Here is a 20,120-nt window from a genome sequence, read left to right as displayed (position 1 = left end):
CCCCTGCAATCAATATAGCTCCATCTAGTGGCCAATACAAGTAACTGCTTTTTGTCTTTTTTTTTTCTTTTTTTTTTAATGATTAAAAAAATGTACTCATATAAAGGTGCACCAAGGTATACATGAATTGTGAAATGTCAGGTCAATGAATAATGTGATGTAAAATTCTGTTTAAAACCAGAATCGAAGAAACGTAAGTGATAAGTGGCAAGTGAGGCTCACTTGAGCAGAAAGCCATCTTTCAGCTGGTCCTCAGTCTCCTGCACAAAACAAGACACTCCCGTATAAAAAGCTCTGCCGGCAACCTCTACCACCACCGCCTTGAAGTCGCCACATGTGGTCTCCTACACAGGTAAAAAAAAAAAAAAATGAGAATTGAAGTGGACGCCGATATGCGGCATGGAGCCGAGATTGTTAGGCAGATACCTCCACAGCTTTGCCGGTGAACTGAGATCCCGTGGCGCCGCTCTGAAACGCCCTGGACTGGTTCAACTGGATCTGACCTTTATGGTACTGGAGGGCCACTCGCGCCGTCACGCCAGATCCGGTTGGGCTGCGGTCCACCTTCAACCAGTGAAAAGTACGGTAAGTGTTGGTAATGACGGTATATGTCGACTGATACGAATGTGTTCGAAAGTGACCTGCGCTTCGGCAAACACGCAGACGTTGGCGGTGGCGTCCGAGGAGAACTCATCTTTGCCGTCGGTGAGGATGGTGCCGTACAGGAAAGCCAGGTCGTCGCTCACCGGGTGGCGCAGCTTCACCTGGGAGGAGGAACAAGGCTCAACACTCACAGAAGGTACGTTTCTTTGACACTTGTTAAGGTTTTCATGATGGCGGGCTGCTTGACGTGCGAGTGTCCAACGTCAAAAATTTAGGACGGTCACGGGAGCAGTGTTCGTACAAGCTGCACAATTACCGTAATTCCCCAAGTATGAGACACCCACTGATATAATCCGAACACTTTTTAGACTTCATTAACATGCCAAGTCATGTCGAGAGATTTAATTTTTTTTTAAATCAGTCTTACTTCGTTTCATTTTCCACTGCAAATTGATTCCATGTTGAAAAGTAGCGCAATAATTCAACCAATGTTTGTGAGCATCTTGACATGACCTCATACCTGCGATTTGACAGCTTTAGTGACGGCCGTGGCGGCGTCCACCAGATCTCTGGTCCGGGACTCGCTCACGTCCAGACCGAAGTGCCGCGCGTCCACAAAAGCGTAAAAAGCTCCTCCGTAACTGATGTCCACCGTCACGTCGCCAAAGCCTTCCACCGTCACAGTCACGTCTGCCAGAACAGGGAGCACATTTAACACTTTTTTTTTTTTCATTTTATTTGATTTGATTGTTAGTTACAAATTAATTCTAGAAAATATTTTTTAAAAAAAAACATTTGTATGAGGCCTATGTTTTGATTTAACTAAAATTGGTTAGTTAAAACAGGTTTATTAATTTTATCTTTATCTCATTTAATAAAAATGAGTGGGAATCATATTTATTGATTTATTTATTTTTAGTATTTTAATTTTGCCAACCAGCAGTTACATTATTGACAATCCTGTATTTTTTGTTATTCAATAATCAGTGAAATTATTTTAAATAGTCTTTGGGAAAATTTAAAAAAAAAAAACTAATCAAAATGCAAAAATTGGTTGATTACATATTATGAACTTCATTTCAACGCACCCGTGGCGAAGACGAACGCCGGCACACTGAGGAACCTCACCGCGCCCGTTTTCCCGTCGCCGTACTCCACAAAGGCCCTGACCAGCCCGCACGGGCAATGGATGTTGACGGCCGTCTCGGGCGAGCGCGGCTCCTTCACCAGGCCGTAATCGACGGCAAAGCGTCCCAGGGCCACCACGGCATGCCCGCACATGGTGCTGTAGCCCTCATTGTGCATGAACAGCACGCCCAGGTGGGCATCGGGCAGCTCGCTGGCCACCAGCAAAGCGCCGTACATGTCGTAGTGGCCCCGCGGCTCCAGCATCAGCGTCCGCCGAAGGTGGTCTAGGTGCTCGCGCGCGTAACGTCGCTTGGACAGCAACGTGTGGCCTTTGACCTCCGGGTAGCCGCTCACGATGATGCGGAGAGGCTCGCCACCCGTGTGCATGTCCACCACTGACAGCTTGGCGCCCTCGTGTGGTGGTAGTCGCATGTCCATCGCTGCCCTAAGGAGCAAACTTACATTTAGCGTTTTACATCCATTTTATTTGCAGATTATTGCAATTTCCAGTCAGGCCAGGTCCTTAGTACACGGGAGTCTACTATATTTTCATGTTGGACGTGTGTGTTTGAGGGATGTGATTCCGTGACCTAGTGAGGGATATCAGCAGCTGGATTCCTGTTATTTGCGTGTGAACATCTGGGCGTGAGTCGTGGCGCACAGCAGCACCTTGCGAGGGTTGATTTTTTTGTTTTGTTTTGTTTTTTACATTTATATGCCCAAGGTGCATTTATATCAAACCACCTCACTAAAACAGAGGAAGAATGCAATAAATTAATATGGAAACTTTAACACAAAATAATATGTAATATATTAATAAATGCTACATTGGAAATACACTGTTGTTATACGAATAATAAAGGGGGAAAAACATTTTTTTTAATCTTAGGGGGTTTGATTCCGAAAACGTCCGTTCGTATGAAAAACATATTTATGAAAACATATTTACAAATATTTTATGCCATTGCGCTCAAGTACGGACTGATTTTACTGACGCTATTTTGCTCGTTTCTTCGACCCTTTCACACCGGAGTGACGCGTTCAATTACAACAACGCAACCGCAAAACAAATAAAGTTAAACTAAGTCTTGCGCAAAAATTCCAAAATGAAAATATTTACGTTTACCTTTTCGAGTCGACTTTCGGCCGGAGTTGCACTTTTTCTTCTTCGTTGGTTTTTGCTACTGTGGCGGTTGCCAAATCAATTCGGAGACGCTTTGCTGCGCCCTTGCGGCTCCAGAGTGGTATGACATGATCATCGCTGAAGTGGAGAACCAAAATTACATTTTTATGTATGGTAGTGTGCATATGCAAGTGCCTTTAGTCTAGCTAAAAAATTATACATATTTATAGTATTTCTTGTCGTTTCACAAATAGAACCAAGAAAAATGTTAGTGACTCATTAAATAAAATGACAATATTTTTTTGCGAAGTTGAATAGCAAAATAAAGACACAAAACATCAGATGGTGGGCAGGCATCATTGTTTTTTTCCCCCTCGTTATTCCTAGCGTAGAAAGCTTCCATGGACACATGCAAAGGGCTTTTACAAATCTACAGTATGTACAACAGCGTAGTGAAGAGGTCACATGCTTACAAATATTGATTGTCACACAAAAAGAAGTGAGATTCACGCTCAGACTTGCATATTATTTCAATATTTTACCCTCCATTCTCACACTAGACAAATATGTTAGAATTAAATATCCGCAATTCAAAACTACCTGAGCATTACAATGCATTGATTTATTATGAGTAATCTTAATAAATAAAATGGCATTCACGTGATTGCACCCAAATCGCTGGCTTGCATGCAGATGGCAACTAATTAATTTTTTTTTCATGGTACGAAAAAGGGAAACACATCCTACAGTTATTGCATCATTATCATCACTGTGTCAGGCCAAGGTCAGCTCATAAAAACGAATGAAATAAAATAAACGTTTTTGTAAACTGAAATAAAAACACAAAAGTAATCTCACAATAAAACTCAGCCAAAACATATAAAGTTAACACAATTTCACAGTCATAACAAAAAGTGAAAAATCGCCAACTCTAACCTTAGACAGGATACATGGAAACATATCGACAGGGTTAATCAACAAATCATCACTGAGGTTTTCGTCAAATGTAAGGCACCAATGCTGACTCCAAAGGGAGTTTCTGTTTATTTTCATGGATGTGTTTCATTACTCAGCCTTGAAGCGGGAGGGAAGACGAGCTGCTGACCTGCCGACAAACATTCCCGTCAGGCCAGAATGTCAACAAATCCTTCGTGAGCACATTACACGCTCGGCCAAGCATGTTAACGTAACTTTGCGAAAAAACCTTCGCGGCGCAATTTTTTGGGGGGAGGATCCAGATAAGGTTGTGGAGATTATTTTCACTTGTCACTGTTCGAGTCCGCTTGCATTGGGGCCAAAGTGATCCGCTAACCAAATCACGCCTAGCTGACGGAGCGCCACCTACAGGGTATGAAAGGAGTCCGTCGGCTCGAGTTGGTTGGCCTTGGTGGAGGTCTCAATATCCTGTTGTAACATCAACGAGCTAGCGCCTAGTCCTGGAAAACTGACAAGGTGGTGTCAAAGTAAAAGCTCCGTTAAAATAGGAACGTAGTGCAGTAACTGCTGTCGAGCAATTATGTTGAAAAGTCATTTAAGATGAGTTGGAAATGTAATGCCTATAGATGCCAAAAGGTGGCGCCAAAACACTTCTGTAATAGACAGGCAAAAGCTTTTCCCCTCACTTTTAACATAGTTCCTTGGCACCAAGACAGCACGTGATAACAAATCACTGCTTTAGTAAAGGGCTTCGGCGCCATCTCATGGTGGAAGACGGTACTGTAAAATGTTTGCAATCCTCCAGTCACAGCTTTTTTTCATGCAATGTTTTGTATCATATCTTTGGCAGGCCAGCTAGCCAATGCTTCTCTTGGGGGTCCTTTTTTTTCTGTACCCTCATTGTGGACTCAAGATTGTATCCAGTCCGCTCAAAAGGGCCCGTCGTCTTTTCTGGCGGCGACAGAGTCATGGCTCTTGAATTTGGGCCTGGGCGAGGACGTGGGCGGCAGCGAGAGTCTTCTTTTGGCAGAGAGCAGCCGCAAGACCTCGCCCACCTGAGCCTCCAGCACGGTGAGCCGACCGCCCAGCGTCTGGATGTCGGCCTTAAGCTCCACCTTGGCCTCGTACAGCGTGGCCTGCAGGAGGTCCCGCTCGGAGCCACCGGACCCGAACGGGTTCCGTTCCATGGGACTTCGCTCCATGGGGCTGCGCTCGAACGAACTCCTGGAGTCTCCGACTCGGTCGATGCGCAGGTCGCTCTTGGTGATGCCGCTGTCGCACGAGTCCGTTTTATGAAGGGCGGTGGCTTCCCCTGCGTTGGCGCCGCCCACCACGCTCCCCGCCTCCCCTCCGTCCCCTTGGGTCTGGTTCTTGTTGGCTGCTATTTGCTCCGACGACTGAGATCCTTTAGTCCAACACGCCACTTTATCCGTTGGCTTCTCCTGCTCTCCCACAGAAGGAGGAGGCGCAGTTGATGTGGCATTTTTAAACTTTGCCCACCCTCTCGCACCTCCTTTGCGGGGGGCAGCGCTGCCCGTCCCCTCTGTGGTGACCCCCTGGCTCGGCGGCTTCTCCGCACAAGGCCTCGGTTGAGACCGCACGGCTTCTGCGGTGCAGTTTTGCTCGGACTTCTCAGGTTGGCCTTGAGTTGCGTTGGCCCGCGGCGGCGGCGGCGGCGGCGGAGGCTCCTCCTCCTGCACGCAGTTGTGATCGAGATACGGTGACGATTCTCCCGCCGTCTGGCCGTCTCTCTGCTGACGGAACCTTTGGAAGAGCTTCCGGACCGGGTGGTCGTCGGGAATGGAGAGCGCCACCTCATTCCTCTGGCGCTCCTGCTCTCGCTTCACATCGGCGATCTTTCGAAAGATCACCTGCAAAAAAAAAAAAAAGGGAAGCAAAGACATCAGACAAATAGGAAAAAAAATTAATAAATAAAAAAATCACAGTTAGTCTTTGCTAAAAATCCTCCAACAGTGTTGTGGCTGAGTAAAAACTTGCAAGGACTGAATCAGCAAGAATTTGCTCGCGGTATTTCGTGCGCACAGTTGATCTCATTTCCGTAATGCGTTTTCAACCAGCGCAGCACTTTTGAGCGTGAATGTTGAATTTTCGTTGTTGTTGTTCTAAAGCATTAAAGCTAAGCTAAGCATTTGTTTAAAATATTAAAAAGCTGAAAGCAGCAATTCCCCGGAGCAGGCCCTTAATGGAACAGTGGAGGCAAAGCTTGTCTGAAGTCGGCGCCAAAACATTCCCGTTTTTTTTTTTTTTTAGGGGGCATCAAGTCAAACCTTGTCATTTTGACCTTTCTGAACAAATGTTGACCGTGGCTTGTGTACTACTTGAAATTAATCAACATGTCCTGTTGAATCCTCACTTACAGAAATATCGTTCGAGTGTTAATGTGTTTTACTGTTCCACATAAACGACGACTTTGGCGACGTCTCCTATTAAAAGTTTCTTTCCGAGCTCTCATGACCTCCAGAGCAGCGGTGACGTCAACTGTTATATAATTGATAATCCGAATGAAATAATTGATGTTCTATGGGGGTTAATGTATGCGAACATAATGTTGGAACGCTTCATGTGACTAATATGTCATGCCTGGAGAAGCTCGATTAAAAATAGATTACATTTGGTTTGCATAGTTGGGCCTGAAAACGCGTCCGCTTTACTAACGCCCAAACTCGAATCAGAGGGAGGGTGCTTAGGCACCAGCCACCCACTGAAGATGTTCCATAATTTGCCTTGAAGACAAATAAAAACCAATTACCCGTTTTCGCAGGTTGCAGGTGAGGATGAGATTGCGCGAGAAGGAGTGGGCGAAGGCCGTGTAGAACTCCAGCACCCGCATCAGCGCGTCTCGTCGGATCACGTGCAGGTCGCAGTAAGTCAGCGCGCGCACGTTGGCGCACGCTCGCGCCATGGTGCTCTCTTTCCAGAAGACATCGCCGAACACGTCGCCTTTACCTGCACGACAACTCCTCATCAAAGCATTCCTAAACATTTTCATTTCGTCTCAGACAGTTCTTACCCAGTATGGCGATGACCTCGTCATCCTGGATGACTTCAAGGGAGCCGGAAACGACGAAGCAGAGCGTGTCGACGCTCTCGCCGATGTGAAAGATGAGGTCGCCGGGCGCGCAGTGCGTGGTCTGGAACTCCACGGCCAGCGAGCGCAGGCAGCCGTCGCTCGCCAGGCGAAAAGCCGGGTGGTCGTTGAACACCTGACGGTTGAGGTGCACGCAGATGTCTGCTCGCATGTCTTTGGGGCAGATAGACAACACCTGGAAAAAAAAAATAAAAAAAATGTCACGTTGAGGACCTCGAAAGGTAATTATAATTTGACGAATGCACGCTACTTTATCTGTGTCGATGCCCTTCGACATGGCCCAAGTGGAGACGATGAAGTCCATGACGCGCTCGCTGAGGCCTTTGGGGACCTGGTAGAGTTTGAGGAAGTCGCGCACGTTGTTCAGCATCTCGTGGTAGCGGTTGGTGTTGGTGTACATCTGCTGAAAGATGGTGGTCACGTTTCCGAAGATGGTGGCGTACAGCAGCGCTGAAAGGTACGCGCACACTTTAACCATCCGCCGCGCACGAGACGAAGCAAACGTCAGCACACACCGCAATCCCACAAGCCGTCGTATATTATCATCGGCGATACGCGGCGGCCATGTGAGCCGTCCTGGCTGCCTGTGGTGACCTCATCGAGTCACTCAGCGTCTCTAATGGGGCGCGGCGAGCCAGTCATGGGGAAAGAGGTTAGGATGCGTATCCAGCATCGCCATGGCCGCTCGCTCGCTCGCTCGTCGCCGACTGCGTGGCGGCCTCAGGGCGCCACGCTCCGTCCCCGTGTCGGCCGTGTATCGCATAATCACCGTATCCATAGCAGGACATTTATTGGTGGTAATTGCGCCCCACGCGGGGGGAAGTTGGCGTGATTTTGCAACAGCGCCGCCGGCGTACTGGTGGTTTTGTACTCAAGGGGAGTCGTCGTTGGTGGGCGGAGGGGGGGGGGTGCAAAGCTCCAAGCGCGACTGTCACTTTGTTTCGCCCTCACTGTTGTTAGTGCATTACTTTACATGATGCCGCACAGGAGGGGTCAAAGGTTGGCGGGGAAAAAAACGCAGCGGCTGAGGTGAATAGCGAGATGATCTTGAGTAATGCTTTCAATATTGACCTTTTTTTTTTTTTTTTAATTTTCAGGTTAGCCTTTATGTAATGGTTAAAACATTCAGTATGCCTGTACAAATTTATAAAAAATAAAATGATCTTTTTAATATATATATATATAATATATATTAATTTAATCTACAGCTGCAGTCAGAACTTCAATCCTGCAAGCCCGCTTTTTTTTTTTTTTTTTTTTTTCAAAATCTGCACTTCACACCATGAAATTTTCAACAGCGCGTTTGCCACAAAGTGATGGTTTCTAATGGGTGGGTGGTGACGTCCGGCCCCCCGCTGCGAGCCCCCCCCCACACAAGCCACACGTGTGCTCCAACATGTCACTTCTCATCAGGGAAGCTCGCTCTCTCCCCAGTCAGCTCCGTGACTGCGGCTTCAATGGGAGCACCAGCCCAGTGCTGCCTACTATTTATTACCTAACACGGAATTGGATGGCGGCGGAATGTTGTTGGTATTATTTTCTCCTTTTTGGCCCTTTGAGTCATCATGTCACCACTCCCCGCATTCTTGAAAGCAAATGATCAACTCCCATCGGCCTCTTGTCATTCATTCTACTCACAAACGAACGGTACCTGGATTTTTTTTTTTTTTTTAATGATTTATTTACTCTTACGTCCTCACATCGTGAACCAGGAAATAGCCGGCTAGCTAACAAAAATATATTTTTTTTGATCAGCGAGGATCGCGCCAAGCAGCAATGAGCAAACAAATTGCCAATTGAGTGGATTGTGACTTTGAATGTGTGTGGCTTTAAAACGACTACATTTAATCAGCTAACGATATTTACTCGATTGTCGATGTGCAGTTGAGTAAGCCGGTTCTGCTTTGACAATTGATCTTTCTTTTCTTTGTTAGTTTTCTCCAGACTCCGAAGAGAACACTGTACTTACATCCCACCATCATCATGGCCACAGAGAAGATCTTCTCCCCGTCGGTGGTCGGCGCGATGTTGCCAAAGCCGATGGTGGTGAGGCTGGTCATGGTGAAGTACAGCGAGGAAATATAGAGCGTGTCCTTGTTGGGTCCGCCCTCCCACTGGCCCGTGCCGCTGGCGTTGTAGCGGTACGGCGTGCCGATGCTCAGCGCCAGCTGGTAGAGCCAGCTGTCCGTCTTGATGCTGTTGGTGGCCTCGTCGATGACCTCGTAGTCGCCGATGCTGTACCAGATGCAGGCCAGCCAGTGGGCCACCAGGCCGAAGACGCACACCAGCAGGACCAGCACGGCCGCGCCGTACTCCAGGTAGTGGTCCAGCTTGCGCGCCACGCGGCCCAAACGCAGCAGGCGGATCACCTTCAGCGAGCTGAACAGGCTGCTCAGACCCTGCGGAAGGAAGGAAGGGAGGATAGCAAAAGTCTACACACCCCTGGGAAAATGAGACTAAGAAACTGTAAGTCATTTTGCCACGTTTCCAAGCATTATGTGACCTTTAACCTGTGCAACTAAATTAGGAAAAAAGCTGTTCTAATAGCCAAGTCATATTTAAATTAATTTTGCATTTTATCAATGAGCGCCACCGTTTTTTTGGCGCCGATTCCAAATCTGCCCTCATTTTTTTTTCTCTGGCACATCAGATTTTCATAATCATAATAATGATATAATGTGTAATATATTTCGTGTAATATTTCTGAAATAAGGTTAGGTTGAGCAACAGGTGGAGTTTTTATAAAAAAATATTCATTTAAAAAGAAAAAGCTTAACTAAACAGTTTTAAAACCGGCATCAAAAATATGTAATATTTGCTGTTGAGCTGTTTAATTTGAGAAAATTCTCATTTGTGTGTAATTGTTAAACAATTATATTTTATTTTTGGATTGATGACTAAAATGTCATCTTTGTCCACTGTCAAAGTAAGAGTGAAGGTTCCTTACTGGCAGCACCGAGTCCTCCGTCCTGGTGCTGTTCCGGTGGAAGTTTGCCGAGTCGCGCAGATGACTCGCTGAGGACGAAGGCATGACAAAGTCCTTCCGACCAAAAAAAAGATCACGCGGAGAAGTTAAGGCTTTGCCAGCCGAGCCCCCGAACATCGACAAGCTCACCTCTTCGAAATGCTCAAAGGCGTTGATGATGTCGTAGGGCAGACACGACAGCAGGTCGATGACGAACCACGTCTTGACGTAGTTCATGCGGATGAGCCTGGCGTCCGATATGACCTCGCCGGCGGGGCCCACGAAGGTGGTGTGGAAGTTGAGAACGATGTCCACCAGGAAGATGACGTCCACGATGCTGTCCAGCACCAGCCACACCAGATTGTTCTGCCGCGTGCGGAAGGACACGTTGTAGGGCACCATGATGGCCGTGTAGAAGGTGAGGATGAGGATGACCCAGTCCCACGTGGTCTTGAAGGTGCAGTAGTGCAGGATGATGTGCGGCGGCGTTTTGGGGGCTTCCTGCTTGTACTGGGGGAGGATGTCCGAGCCCAGCTGAAGCACCTTACGTCGGCGGGAAACGCACACAAAAATCCCACGAATCGCTTAGGTTGTCAAACGGACAAGACGAACAAACGCCCGGCCTGTTCATGATTTGCTACTCGAGGTATTTTCACGTTTAAAGTTTGTCATGAATCACACCTCTTTGGTGTTTGTTGGGTGGTGGTATCAAATCTGGATACTTTTATATTGACGTGTAGTTGCCCACCTCTGCCAATCTGGACGGTTTGTGGTTGACTTCCGTCTTGCTCAGTGGTGCCATCTGCTGGACAATGTTGCGATTGTTGGTTAGCGCTCGCGTTAGCCGGGCGAACTTTGTCCATCCTGAACAAAAACACACCCGAAAAAAACATTGCATATAATAACAACAATAATAATAATCATCTCCACTGTTTTTTACATTTTTTTTTTAAAAGCTTCAAATTAAATTTAACAGATTTTCTTCTGCTGATTCTAATCTAACCTCGTATTTTCGCTCATGCATCATAAGTTTGCATATTATTAATAAATATATTAATAAATATAATAATTATTATAAAACGTATTAAAAAATTATGATAATTGTAATATATTTTGTAATATTTATTAATTATTTTCGGAAACGTCTACAACGTATGGCAAAATTTGCATTGTGCAAGCTTTTATAGGAAAAAAAAATGTGTATATATAGCACAAATCTGATCTAGATTGTAGAAAAACGTACACTAATGAAAGTGAAACCAAAATGAATCCATTTCCACATTTGATTTTAGCTAAAAGTCAAATTGGCATGTTCTTGGCGGCCCTGCGTCAACGCGTGGGACTGTTCTCATGTGGTCCGACTGTTTCTGCTTCATGTATGTAATGCAGGGAACAAACGGGGGGGGGGTCTTTGTGGCACGCAGAAGGCCTCGAGGGCATCATGGCACTCTGTGCGGACGCACGGTCGCCACTGCTCACTGACCCGCACACGCAACACCTGGACATTCGGACGTAGTCTCGTCTGTCGGGTGTCGAAGTCGCGACGACTCTCGGTAGTTCGTCCACATTCTCGAGATACAAAGTCCGTTCGATCCAACTGTTCATCATCCTCTCCTTTCTTTGATTCATCTGTTCTTCATTCCATCATCCATTGTCTGTCGACCACGGGGTGAGTTTGATTCTCGCTTTGGGCCTTCAAGCTTTCGTTGCCATGAAGTCATTTGAGCGTTTAATTGCAACGCGCCGCTTTCCATTCATAATTCAGCAACTACAGTGGTCGGAATCGTTCGAGCGAGCACAAAGAGCGCGCTATTATTACGTGGACATCAAGGATGTGGGATCAATGCCTAAAGGACATTTGAATTGGCCGACACTAAATGCAAATGCCCCCCCCCCCCCCCCCGCCCCCCCACCTCGCGTGGCGTCGTCCTCGATGGGCTGCTTGAAGAGCGTGATGTCCCGGAAGGTGCAGAGGAAAAGCACCACCTTGTTGTTCTCGTTGCGGATCGGCGCCACCTGCATGTAAAGCCATATGGGCGTTCCTTTGGCCACAAAAAGATGAAGAGGTGAAGGTCCAAGTGTGGGTTGAAGAACCAAAAAAAAAAGGGAGGCTTACTGTTTTTGGTGTAGAGCAGCACCTCGTAGAAGTTGGACTCGTAGCTGTCAAAGGTTAGTCGGATGTTGTCGATGGTCGTCTTGTCCGTCAAGTCGCCGTACATGAAACTCAAGAGAGGAACGAGAACAATTAGTTTTCTTGTCATCACCTTGACTGGTTTGAATTCAGAAGCCACCAATCCATCTTTGTCATCCTTCGTTCAATCCATCACTCCGTTCCTCCTCCATTCATCCAAGCCAAAAAAAACCCCAAATCTCGTCGCTCAGTTTTTAGAGCCCCCAAAACAATTGCACAGACTTCGTAAACGACTTTAAAATGTGACAACATATACTTGCACGTGCTGCTCCTGTGCATGACCTCGGCTCGGTGGTAACCGGACAGCTTGCAGAATCCATCGTTGCTGTACACCACCGGCCATTCCACGATCTGCGCGTTTCCCAACAAGAAGCTGGTTTCTGCAAAAAAAAAAATTTTTAAATTAAATTAAAAAAAACACAAAATTCAGATTACTACTTTGTGAAACTGTCTTAAAACAGTGGAATTATTTATTATATATCATAGTCACATGTTCATATTAATTAACATATATTATTGAAACAAACTAAAAAAAACTATGAAAAACGCATTAAAATTTCAAGCAGCAATAATAGTTGTTGATAAAATGTTTATGCTCCAGCCTCGGCCTTGATGAAAAATGCATGAGGAGCTCCAAAGTTCTCAAGCAAGCAAATCTTTAGGAGTGGAGAAAAAAAGAACAGCCGTCCTAATTACTTTGGACGTTTCATGGGTGGGGGGGACACTTTAGGCTTGCGTGAGTTTGCTTGAAATACACCGACGATGTCGAGGCTAATTCAACAAACGTGTTTTGTTCTGTACGCATCAGAATAAATGTCACCAACTGAGGGGAAGTCCACTTTGAAAAAATTTTTTTTTCCATTTTCTGAATGCAATGCCAACGTGGAGTGATTTTCAACCTTATTTTGCAGAATAACGTTCCTGGGACGGTTGTGCTGTTTTTAATTGCAAAAATCACTCAGCACTAATGCAGCCACTACTGCGAGATCAAATCGCACCAAGTGCATTTAAGATGGCACAAGCCAACATATTGGCCTCTTAAAGTAAGTGGAGCATCCCTGCACGCATAATGAGAATGCATTTTATCCCCACTTTAGGGAAAATATCATCACAGTCACCTGCCTTGTCAAAAAAACTCATATCCAATAGAATTGCTGATTGTGAGGCGAACTATTTTCTTGAAAAACGTACAATTAGGATTGTATTTATTATTAAAGTGTTGCATACACTTCACTTGGTGACAACAATATACTTTTTATTAGAAATCCAAAGTACATGCAAGTCCAACTCACCACTGGAGCGTCTGACAATATTCTCCAAAAAGGTGTTTTGCGGGGCCACCAGTCCTCTCTTGCCCCCGTGCATGGTGCAGACTTCAGGGCGGAGACTTGGCGCTGCTCGCCGCCGCGGACGATGAAGCTGGCATCAACCTTCTCGAGCCTCAAAAGTCGAGTGGTGAGCAGCGTTGGATGCAAGCGGGCAACCTCGGCAAGTTAAGAGTAACACTTGGTTTGCGCTTCCGCTTTGGCATTTTCAAAATAAAAGCAAAGCGTTCTTGTTTATGTCACACGCGCGATCTTGTGAAACGTGAACTCTAGTTTTGCCTTCCTACTTGTAATTCTAGGAAAATGTGTTTAGTCGTGTCTTTCAAGCATTCAGAACCCGATTACGTGTATTAATTAAATCTTATATGTATGGATTAAGTTTATTTCCGGTCTTGTGGTCACTGGCTTTATAGAGAGAAACAACAATTTTACGTGAATTTCGTCCCCTTTATATCATATCTGGCTTTTTCATGATCGTAGATCAAATATAATTTGCAGTCTACGTTTGTCTGCAAAAAATGTTTCTTGTTTCGCTTCAGTCTCTCCTGCCACCCGTTATTTTTCCCGTGGCAGTGAACATGTTGCAATACTCGATCACTTCAGCAGAGGGTGCTCCTACGTGAACATTGGACGTGGCTGTTAAGTGGTGAGAATCGAGGAAGAAAAAAACGACACAAACAACGAAGAAGTCTTTGGCCGTGGACCTCCTGCATAGCAAACGTAACGACTTGAATCTGAGTCCGAAATCGACACAGTTACCGGCAGAAGCAGCAGCAGAAGCAGCAACAACCTCCGTGAGCCGGGCCTCGCTCCGTGATGATGTAATACGCGACTCCGCTCGAACGGACTTTGATTGCTGCTTTGCCAAATTTCCCACATCGGCTTTTGCGCATGCGGGCACCGGCAGGAAAGCGTTAATCAACCGTCGAGTCGTGTTCTTTTTTTCTTTTTTTTTTCCTTCTCTCGCTGACCATGAGCCCTTGCAAGTGAAAGCCACCAAACGCGACTTGACATGATGGCGACGGACGTCGTCAAGACATTTGTGGAGACTTGTAACTACCTCCAGGACCCCCGCCTGGTGGCAAGGTTCCAGCGCTTCTGCGGTGTCCGGGGGACGTTTCCGCAGAAGGCGAGCGAGCCGCTGGACCGCGACGGCCGGAACGACGACCACCCCGAGCTCCGGAAGAGGAGCCCCGGGCACGACGACGACGACGACGTCGGCAACGGGGCGACCGTGCACGCCAACGGCAAGGCGAGTGAGCCCACGCCCGAGGACGCCGCCGCCGCCCGGGCCAAGCCCCTCCGCAGGAACTCGCTGACCGGCGACGTGGGCCAGGAGTTCCTGATCCACAACAAGTTTCTCTTCTATCTGTTCACCTTCGGCACGGAGCTGGGCAACGAGATGTTCTTCATCGTCTTCTTCCCGTTCCTCTTCTGGAACGTGGACGCGCTGGTCAGCCGCCGGCTCATCGTGGTGTGGGCCTGGAACTTGATGGTGGGCCAGTCCACCAAGGACATGGTGCGCTGGTCCCGGCCGGCATCGCCTCCCGTGGTCAAGGTAGAGGTCTTCTACAACTCCGAGTACAGCATGCCGTCCACGCACGCCATGACGGGCACCGCCATCCCCTTCTGCCTCTTCATGCTCACCTATGGACGCTGGCAGGTAAAACCCACGCTAAAATCAATAAATGTGTCCCAAAAAAGTTAGCTGAGAGATGTAAGATCAAGTCACGCTGGGATTGGGGTTCATCGTTGCAGATTTGCTTTGTTGTTTTGTGGAAAGTAACATTAAAGTAATACAGTACGGAGGACTCAAAAGGGCGACATTGGAGAGAAGAAAGACATTAAAGCCTATCCCAGCTGTCTTTGGGCAGTGGGCGGGGTGCACCCTGGACTGGTCGCCAGCCAATCGCAGGGCTCACAAAGACAAACAATCATCCACGCTCACACTCACACCTAGGAACAATTTGGAGTGTTCAAAGATGCATATTTTACAGAACAAAGCGGCTACATTATGAAAATAGTTCTTTTCAAGAAAATAATTAGTTATTAAGATTAAAGTCATCATTTAAAGAATATCTTAATCTGGTGCGGCTTTACCTTATAGCACTTGACATGAGGTTAAAAACAAGAATTAAACTCTTATCAATGTGAATTCAAAATACTAACATTTGTGTCCCTAATGAAATGTCCCATTTCCAAAAAGTAGGTCATTGAGACGTGGCTGAGTGTGTCTCTTCATTCCTCATAAATCTCACTTCAATATCTAATAACAGCAGTGACACGAATCTCACACTACCTGACGACTGGGTGTGACCTGACTCTACAGATGCCAAGATAAGAGAGATTAGACTTCTTTAGTTCTTTAAAAAAAAAAAAAGGAAATTAGCAGCTGTGGTTCTTGTTTTGTGAGAACAGCAAGTGAAAACGAGCATTGACGTTGACAAAAATAGAGGAAAAAAAAAATGCTCGTCATCAAAATCTGTTGACCTGTGACATTTTTTGGCTGAGCAAGGAGAAGATAAGAAGAATTACGGGAGGCTGTTGTTGTTAACAATGATGTGGCAACTATCGATGGAGCCGTGCAGTCGCTTTGAACGTTACACACTTGAATCCGCAAGCGTTACCTGGCCTTGAAACACGGCAGCGGAAAGAAAGTCAGCGGGCCTTTGTCTTTGTTGAAACGCAACACAGCCGCCACTTCCCGTTTCTAAAACGAGCCCAGCACATTCTGCTTAGTCTGACGCGGATCTTAACGGCTCGTTAACGTCAACGTAAAAAGCCGACAAAAACTTTTGTACGCATGTAACAAGAAGTGTGTTGTGCGTGACGGGGTAGTCGAGAAAAATCTCAAATGTCTTGTTTTGTTTTGTCACGCAGTACCCGTTCCTGCTCGGGTTGTGCGTGGCGCTGTGCTGGAGCGTGCTGGTGTGTGTGAGCAGAGTCTACATGGGGATGCATTCGGTTCTGGTAAGTGTCGACACTCGGGGGGGGGGGGGCCCTATTTTTATGCTCAGGCGCGAACTGTGCATGTGGGTGGCACTTTCTTTCTCATGGCATTCGTGTTTGCGCCGTTGTGGGTGTGAACACAGCCCACTTGATTTTGGGCTAATCAAAGCGGCTCCCTCCAATTACTTTAAATTCGGGGCGAGTGAGCTGCACGATTTACATGGCCGAGACCAGTGCACGCAAAAATCTTTTTTTTTTAAGGAACTGCTAGTTGTGCACTGCGAGGCCTTCCATCGTCGATCGTCTTCCGCTCACGTGTTCGCGGAGCTCAGAATCTGTCTTCCTGCGCTGGTGCCAAAGCCGCCATGATCAAGTTACACCACCTGCGCCACAACTTAGACCTTCTTTCACCTGGTCTAAAGTCTGCCGAACTCCCAAACACGATAAAACCAGACTTGCCCCGTCACCAAAATGAAGGTGCGGCAGTTTTTGCGCCGAAGTCGCGTTCACCGGTCTCCCGACCATCGGGCCCAATATCCTGCATCGTTCCAAATGTTGCTGCTTGTCACGTTAACTGTAAAACTCGCTTGTGTCCTGCAAGTGACCCGTGCACGTTTAGCGACGTGAGAAGTTGGACCAGTTTCCCCGGTTCTGATTAGGGAGAGAAAAAAAAACATTTGCCATCTTGCTCCTCGTCAGCGAACCTGAAATCTGTTCATGGAAAGAAACAACAAGACGTAGCCGATAAGCGTTTGTCTGATTGTTTGATTGCTAAGCAACTGCTGTTTGTTGGTATCAAACACAAACGTCGTTTGATCAGTCGGCGGCTCCTGCCGATTCCGCAGCAATGACGCGAGGTGAGCATGGCGTCAGAGACAGGAAGGTCACGATGCAGTAGAGAGAGACCGATTGTTTGTCGTCGAGCAGGCGGGTGTCCAAAAGGAGTGAAAATATTGGCAGCAAAAAAAAAAAAAAAACTTGAAACAAAACAATGGAAATGCCTTTTCGCGTGTTTTTCAGATTTTGCAACTTTATGGAAGCTTTTATTTCAGCATTTCTTAAAAGTGAACTCATGTTTTTTTTATATCGGTCTCTCCATTTTTTTTTTTTTTTATTTATTTTTTTTTTTTAAATCTCAAAATAATGCAAATGTTGAACTTGCACTTGGCAGTTTTTGGGGCCTGCAGCATTTCTAATCATGTTCACTGAAAACTCAAATCAATTGTGCTCTAAAAGTTTATCCATTTTAAAACTGGTCAGATAAATTATTTATTTTTTGGTAAAAACTGTCAGAATGCTGAATATCGGTAAAACCGATAATCAGCCAGGCTCAACAACGCAGCCTCCATTTTGGACTGGAAAGAGATTTCCAGTAAAATGATTGCGCGTGTGTGTGTGTGTGCGCATCCGCGACAGGAAGTGATCAGCGGCTTCCTGTACAGCCTCCTCATCCTGGCCTTCTTCCAGCAAACACTGGACAAGATCGACGACTTCTACATGACGCACGCGTACGCGCCGATGGTCATCATCGTGTCGCACGTCAGCCTCGGCCTGGTGGCCTTCTCGCTGGACTCGTGGAGCACCTCGCGCGGGGACACGGCCCAGGCGCTGGGCACCGGGGCCGGCGCCGCTCTGGCCACCCACGCCAACTACCAGCTGGGCCTGATGGCCGACCCGCCGCCGTCCTCGCTGCCGCTCGCCGTGCCCACGCTGGGCGTCGGCTTGGCGGCCGGCGCGCTGCTGCGTTTCGCCCTCGGGGTGGCCGTCATCCTGCTCACTCGCATGCTCATGAAGGCGGCCACCATCCCGTTCCTCTGCCGCCTGGCGGGGCTCCCCGCCGATGACGTGCGGCGGGCCAGGCAGCGCATGGCGGTGGAGCTGCCGTACCGCTACATCGTCTACAGCGTGGTGGGCTTCACGTGCGTGTGCGTGGTGCCGCTCCTCTTCAGGCTCGTCAATCTGGCGTAAGAAAGTGGCGCAGTGGCGACGGCGTGCTCTGCTGCGGTCGGTGAACAGGGTGAATGCTAAAAATAATTCAGTGTCACATTATTATAACCTGATAAATTTCACATTAAAAGTTGACTTCCACTTTCAGAAAAAAAATAAACAAATTAGCAAATCCTTCCAGTTCGGGTCACTTGCAGAGGTCTAATTATGTGTCTTGTTTTTAAATCTAAAATCTTGTAAAACACTTTGCCTTATTGCCTTTTTATTTTACAGTATTATGGAGTTTTGTAGCCAATTTTGTTTTTAAAACGACACGTCCCCACTTGTGACCTGCCCGGAAGGAATTGTCCAAATTGTCCCATTTGAACGCACTAAATTTTGTTGCCATGTGAAGTTTAGCACATTATAGCTTGATCATGTTTCATGTTGATTACATGAACTTGAATCATTTTATAACGTGATGTTGAACTTAAATTTCAGGTGTGGCAACGACACAATGCTTCGGAGGCTAAATCGGGAAGTGAATATTTTACCTGGAAAAGTTGTAGCGCATTTTAGGTTCATCCGGAAATTTCACCCCAAAAGTTTTTTATTTTGAAAAAAACCCACCCGCTCAAATGTCAACTGCCAAATTCCGCCATGACCTGGAAAATGGATGCTGCTTCGTTTAGCGGCTTAATAAACGACAACGCATCATCAGGTATTTGAGCCACGAAAATGTATCTGCTGGCTGCAAATTGTTGCGAGGCTTTTCCACGCCGCAACAACGAGGCACTCTAAATCGGCCACGCCAGTGGACATTTAGTTTGCGTGTCTGAGTTGTGCAGGCTAACAGCTTCTGCAAACGCACAATTTTTTTTTTACAGTCGCCGAGGGGCAATTTTTGTCTCATCCCTCGTTTGAACTAAAAAATGCGTCAGGAAAACTCAAATGGTGAAAAGCAGTTCAACGATTCGCATCCCCACAATTAAGTTTTACCTCGTTGTAAATCTTCGCACTTGTTTTTTCTTTAGCAATGCCTTTAAGCATGTAAAAAAATGGCATTTAGAAACTGTCTAAATTCACTTTACAGGGTCTTGAATTTCACCGCGATGACGCTGCTGTAAATACAGTACTGGGAATAATCTGAAAAAAATAAAAGCACTGTATACTAGCGCTAGTGTGTCGAAAAGAAGAACTTTAGGCTACCAAGCACTTGACAACACTGGAGAAGGGAGAAGTCCGTTGCCAGCAAATTTAGCAAGTTTATTTTCATTTCATCCTAATTTCTTGATTGTGCTTTTCTATTTTAAGATTTATCACCATCACTTTGCGCCGAAGAATAAACCAAATGATGAATCATGTTTGCGAAAAAAAAAACCCAATCTGTATTCCAAATGATATTTGACGTGTTTATTGTTTCAATGTTTTTGTCTAATCTGCATTATATCACCACTATTATTATTATTTTTATTATTACTCTTTTAGTGTCTCTGCGTTTTTGTATGGCTCTCGTGTGAATGATGTTTACTTGAACGTTCAGTGGACTCTCAAAAGTCGGCACATGACAATTAAATTTGAATATAAAAGACAGTATTTTTGATGTAATGCACCGTCTTGGAAAGGACGGTGAGTGTATTTAAAAAATTATTACCAGGATGTTAAAAAGTTGTTGCACTAAAGTGTATTAAAATCTTTACCTACGCAGCTTTTGCTTGCCGTGTCTTAAGAATTACTGAGGTGGACTGCACACTGGACTGGTCGCCATAAAGTTTTATGTGGCGCAAAACCAGTCCGATGCTCTTGGGCGAGGTCCTCACTTTACGATGACGTATTTTTCCGTTGCCACAATTTATTGTAAAATA

At 46.3% G+C, this 20,120-nt stretch overlaps 3 protein-coding genes across 3 annotated transcripts; 1 reads left to right on the top strand and 2 right to left on the bottom strand.

The window, feature by feature from the left end:
- Positions 1 to 155: 155 nt before the first annotated feature.
- Positions 156 to 2,904, bottom strand: l3hypdh (trans-L-3-hydroxyproline dehydratase). The gene is made up of 6 exons (XM_088285420.1): positions 2,858 to 2,904; positions 1,692 to 2,176; positions 1,124 to 1,293; positions 642 to 764; positions 427 to 564; positions 156 to 344 (listed from the first exon to the last, which is right to left on the bottom strand). Exons 2-6 carry the CDS (start codon positions 2,167 to 2,169, stop codon positions 219 to 221), a joined length of 1,035 nt encoding a protein of 344 aa, XP_088141546.1. The 5' UTR covers positions 2,170 to 2,176; positions 2,858 to 2,904; the 3' UTR covers positions 156 to 218.
- A 303-nt stretch (positions 2,905 to 3,207) lies between these two features.
- LOC148316498 (voltage-gated delayed rectifier potassium channel KCNH5-like) lies at positions 3,208 to 15,213 on the bottom strand. Its single transcript, XM_088285418.1, has 12 exons — positions 13,348 to 15,213; positions 12,312 to 12,435; positions 11,981 to 12,087; positions 11,778 to 11,906; positions 10,613 to 10,728; positions 10,015 to 10,407; positions 9,847 to 9,939; positions 8,869 to 9,298; positions 7,150 to 7,349; positions 6,822 to 7,074; positions 6,561 to 6,757; positions 3,208 to 5,661 (listed from the first exon to the last, which is right to left on the bottom strand). The coding sequence occupies exons 1-12, from the start codon at positions 13,418 to 13,420 to the stop codon at positions 4,720 to 4,722; spliced, it is 3,057 nt and encodes a 1,018-aa protein (XP_088141544.1). The 5' UTR covers positions 13,421 to 15,213; the 3' UTR covers positions 3,208 to 4,719.
- On the top strand, positions 13,588 to 19,962 carry LOC148316497 (sphingosine-1-phosphate phosphatase 1-like). Its single transcript, XM_088285419.1, has 3 exons — positions 13,588 to 15,043; positions 16,261 to 16,350; positions 17,746 to 19,962. The coding sequence occupies exons 1-3, from the start codon at positions 14,393 to 14,395 to the stop codon at positions 18,295 to 18,297; spliced, it is 1,293 nt and encodes a 430-aa protein (XP_088141545.1). The 5' UTR covers positions 13,588 to 14,392; the 3' UTR covers positions 18,298 to 19,962.
- Positions 19,963 to 20,120: the final 158 nt, after the last annotated feature.

This window comes from Idiotropiscis lumnitzeri, chromosome 21, assembly GCF_059441095.1.
Source record: "Idiotropiscis lumnitzeri isolate Australia: NSW breed Sydney's pygmy pipehorse chromosome 21, RoL_Ilum_1.0, whole genome shotgun sequence".
Taxonomy (NCBI): Eukaryota; Metazoa; Chordata; class Actinopteri; order Syngnathiformes; family Syngnathidae; genus Idiotropiscis; species Idiotropiscis lumnitzeri.
Note: the sequence above shows the minus strand (reverse complement) of the source record. Positions and strands in the feature narration are given on the sequence as shown.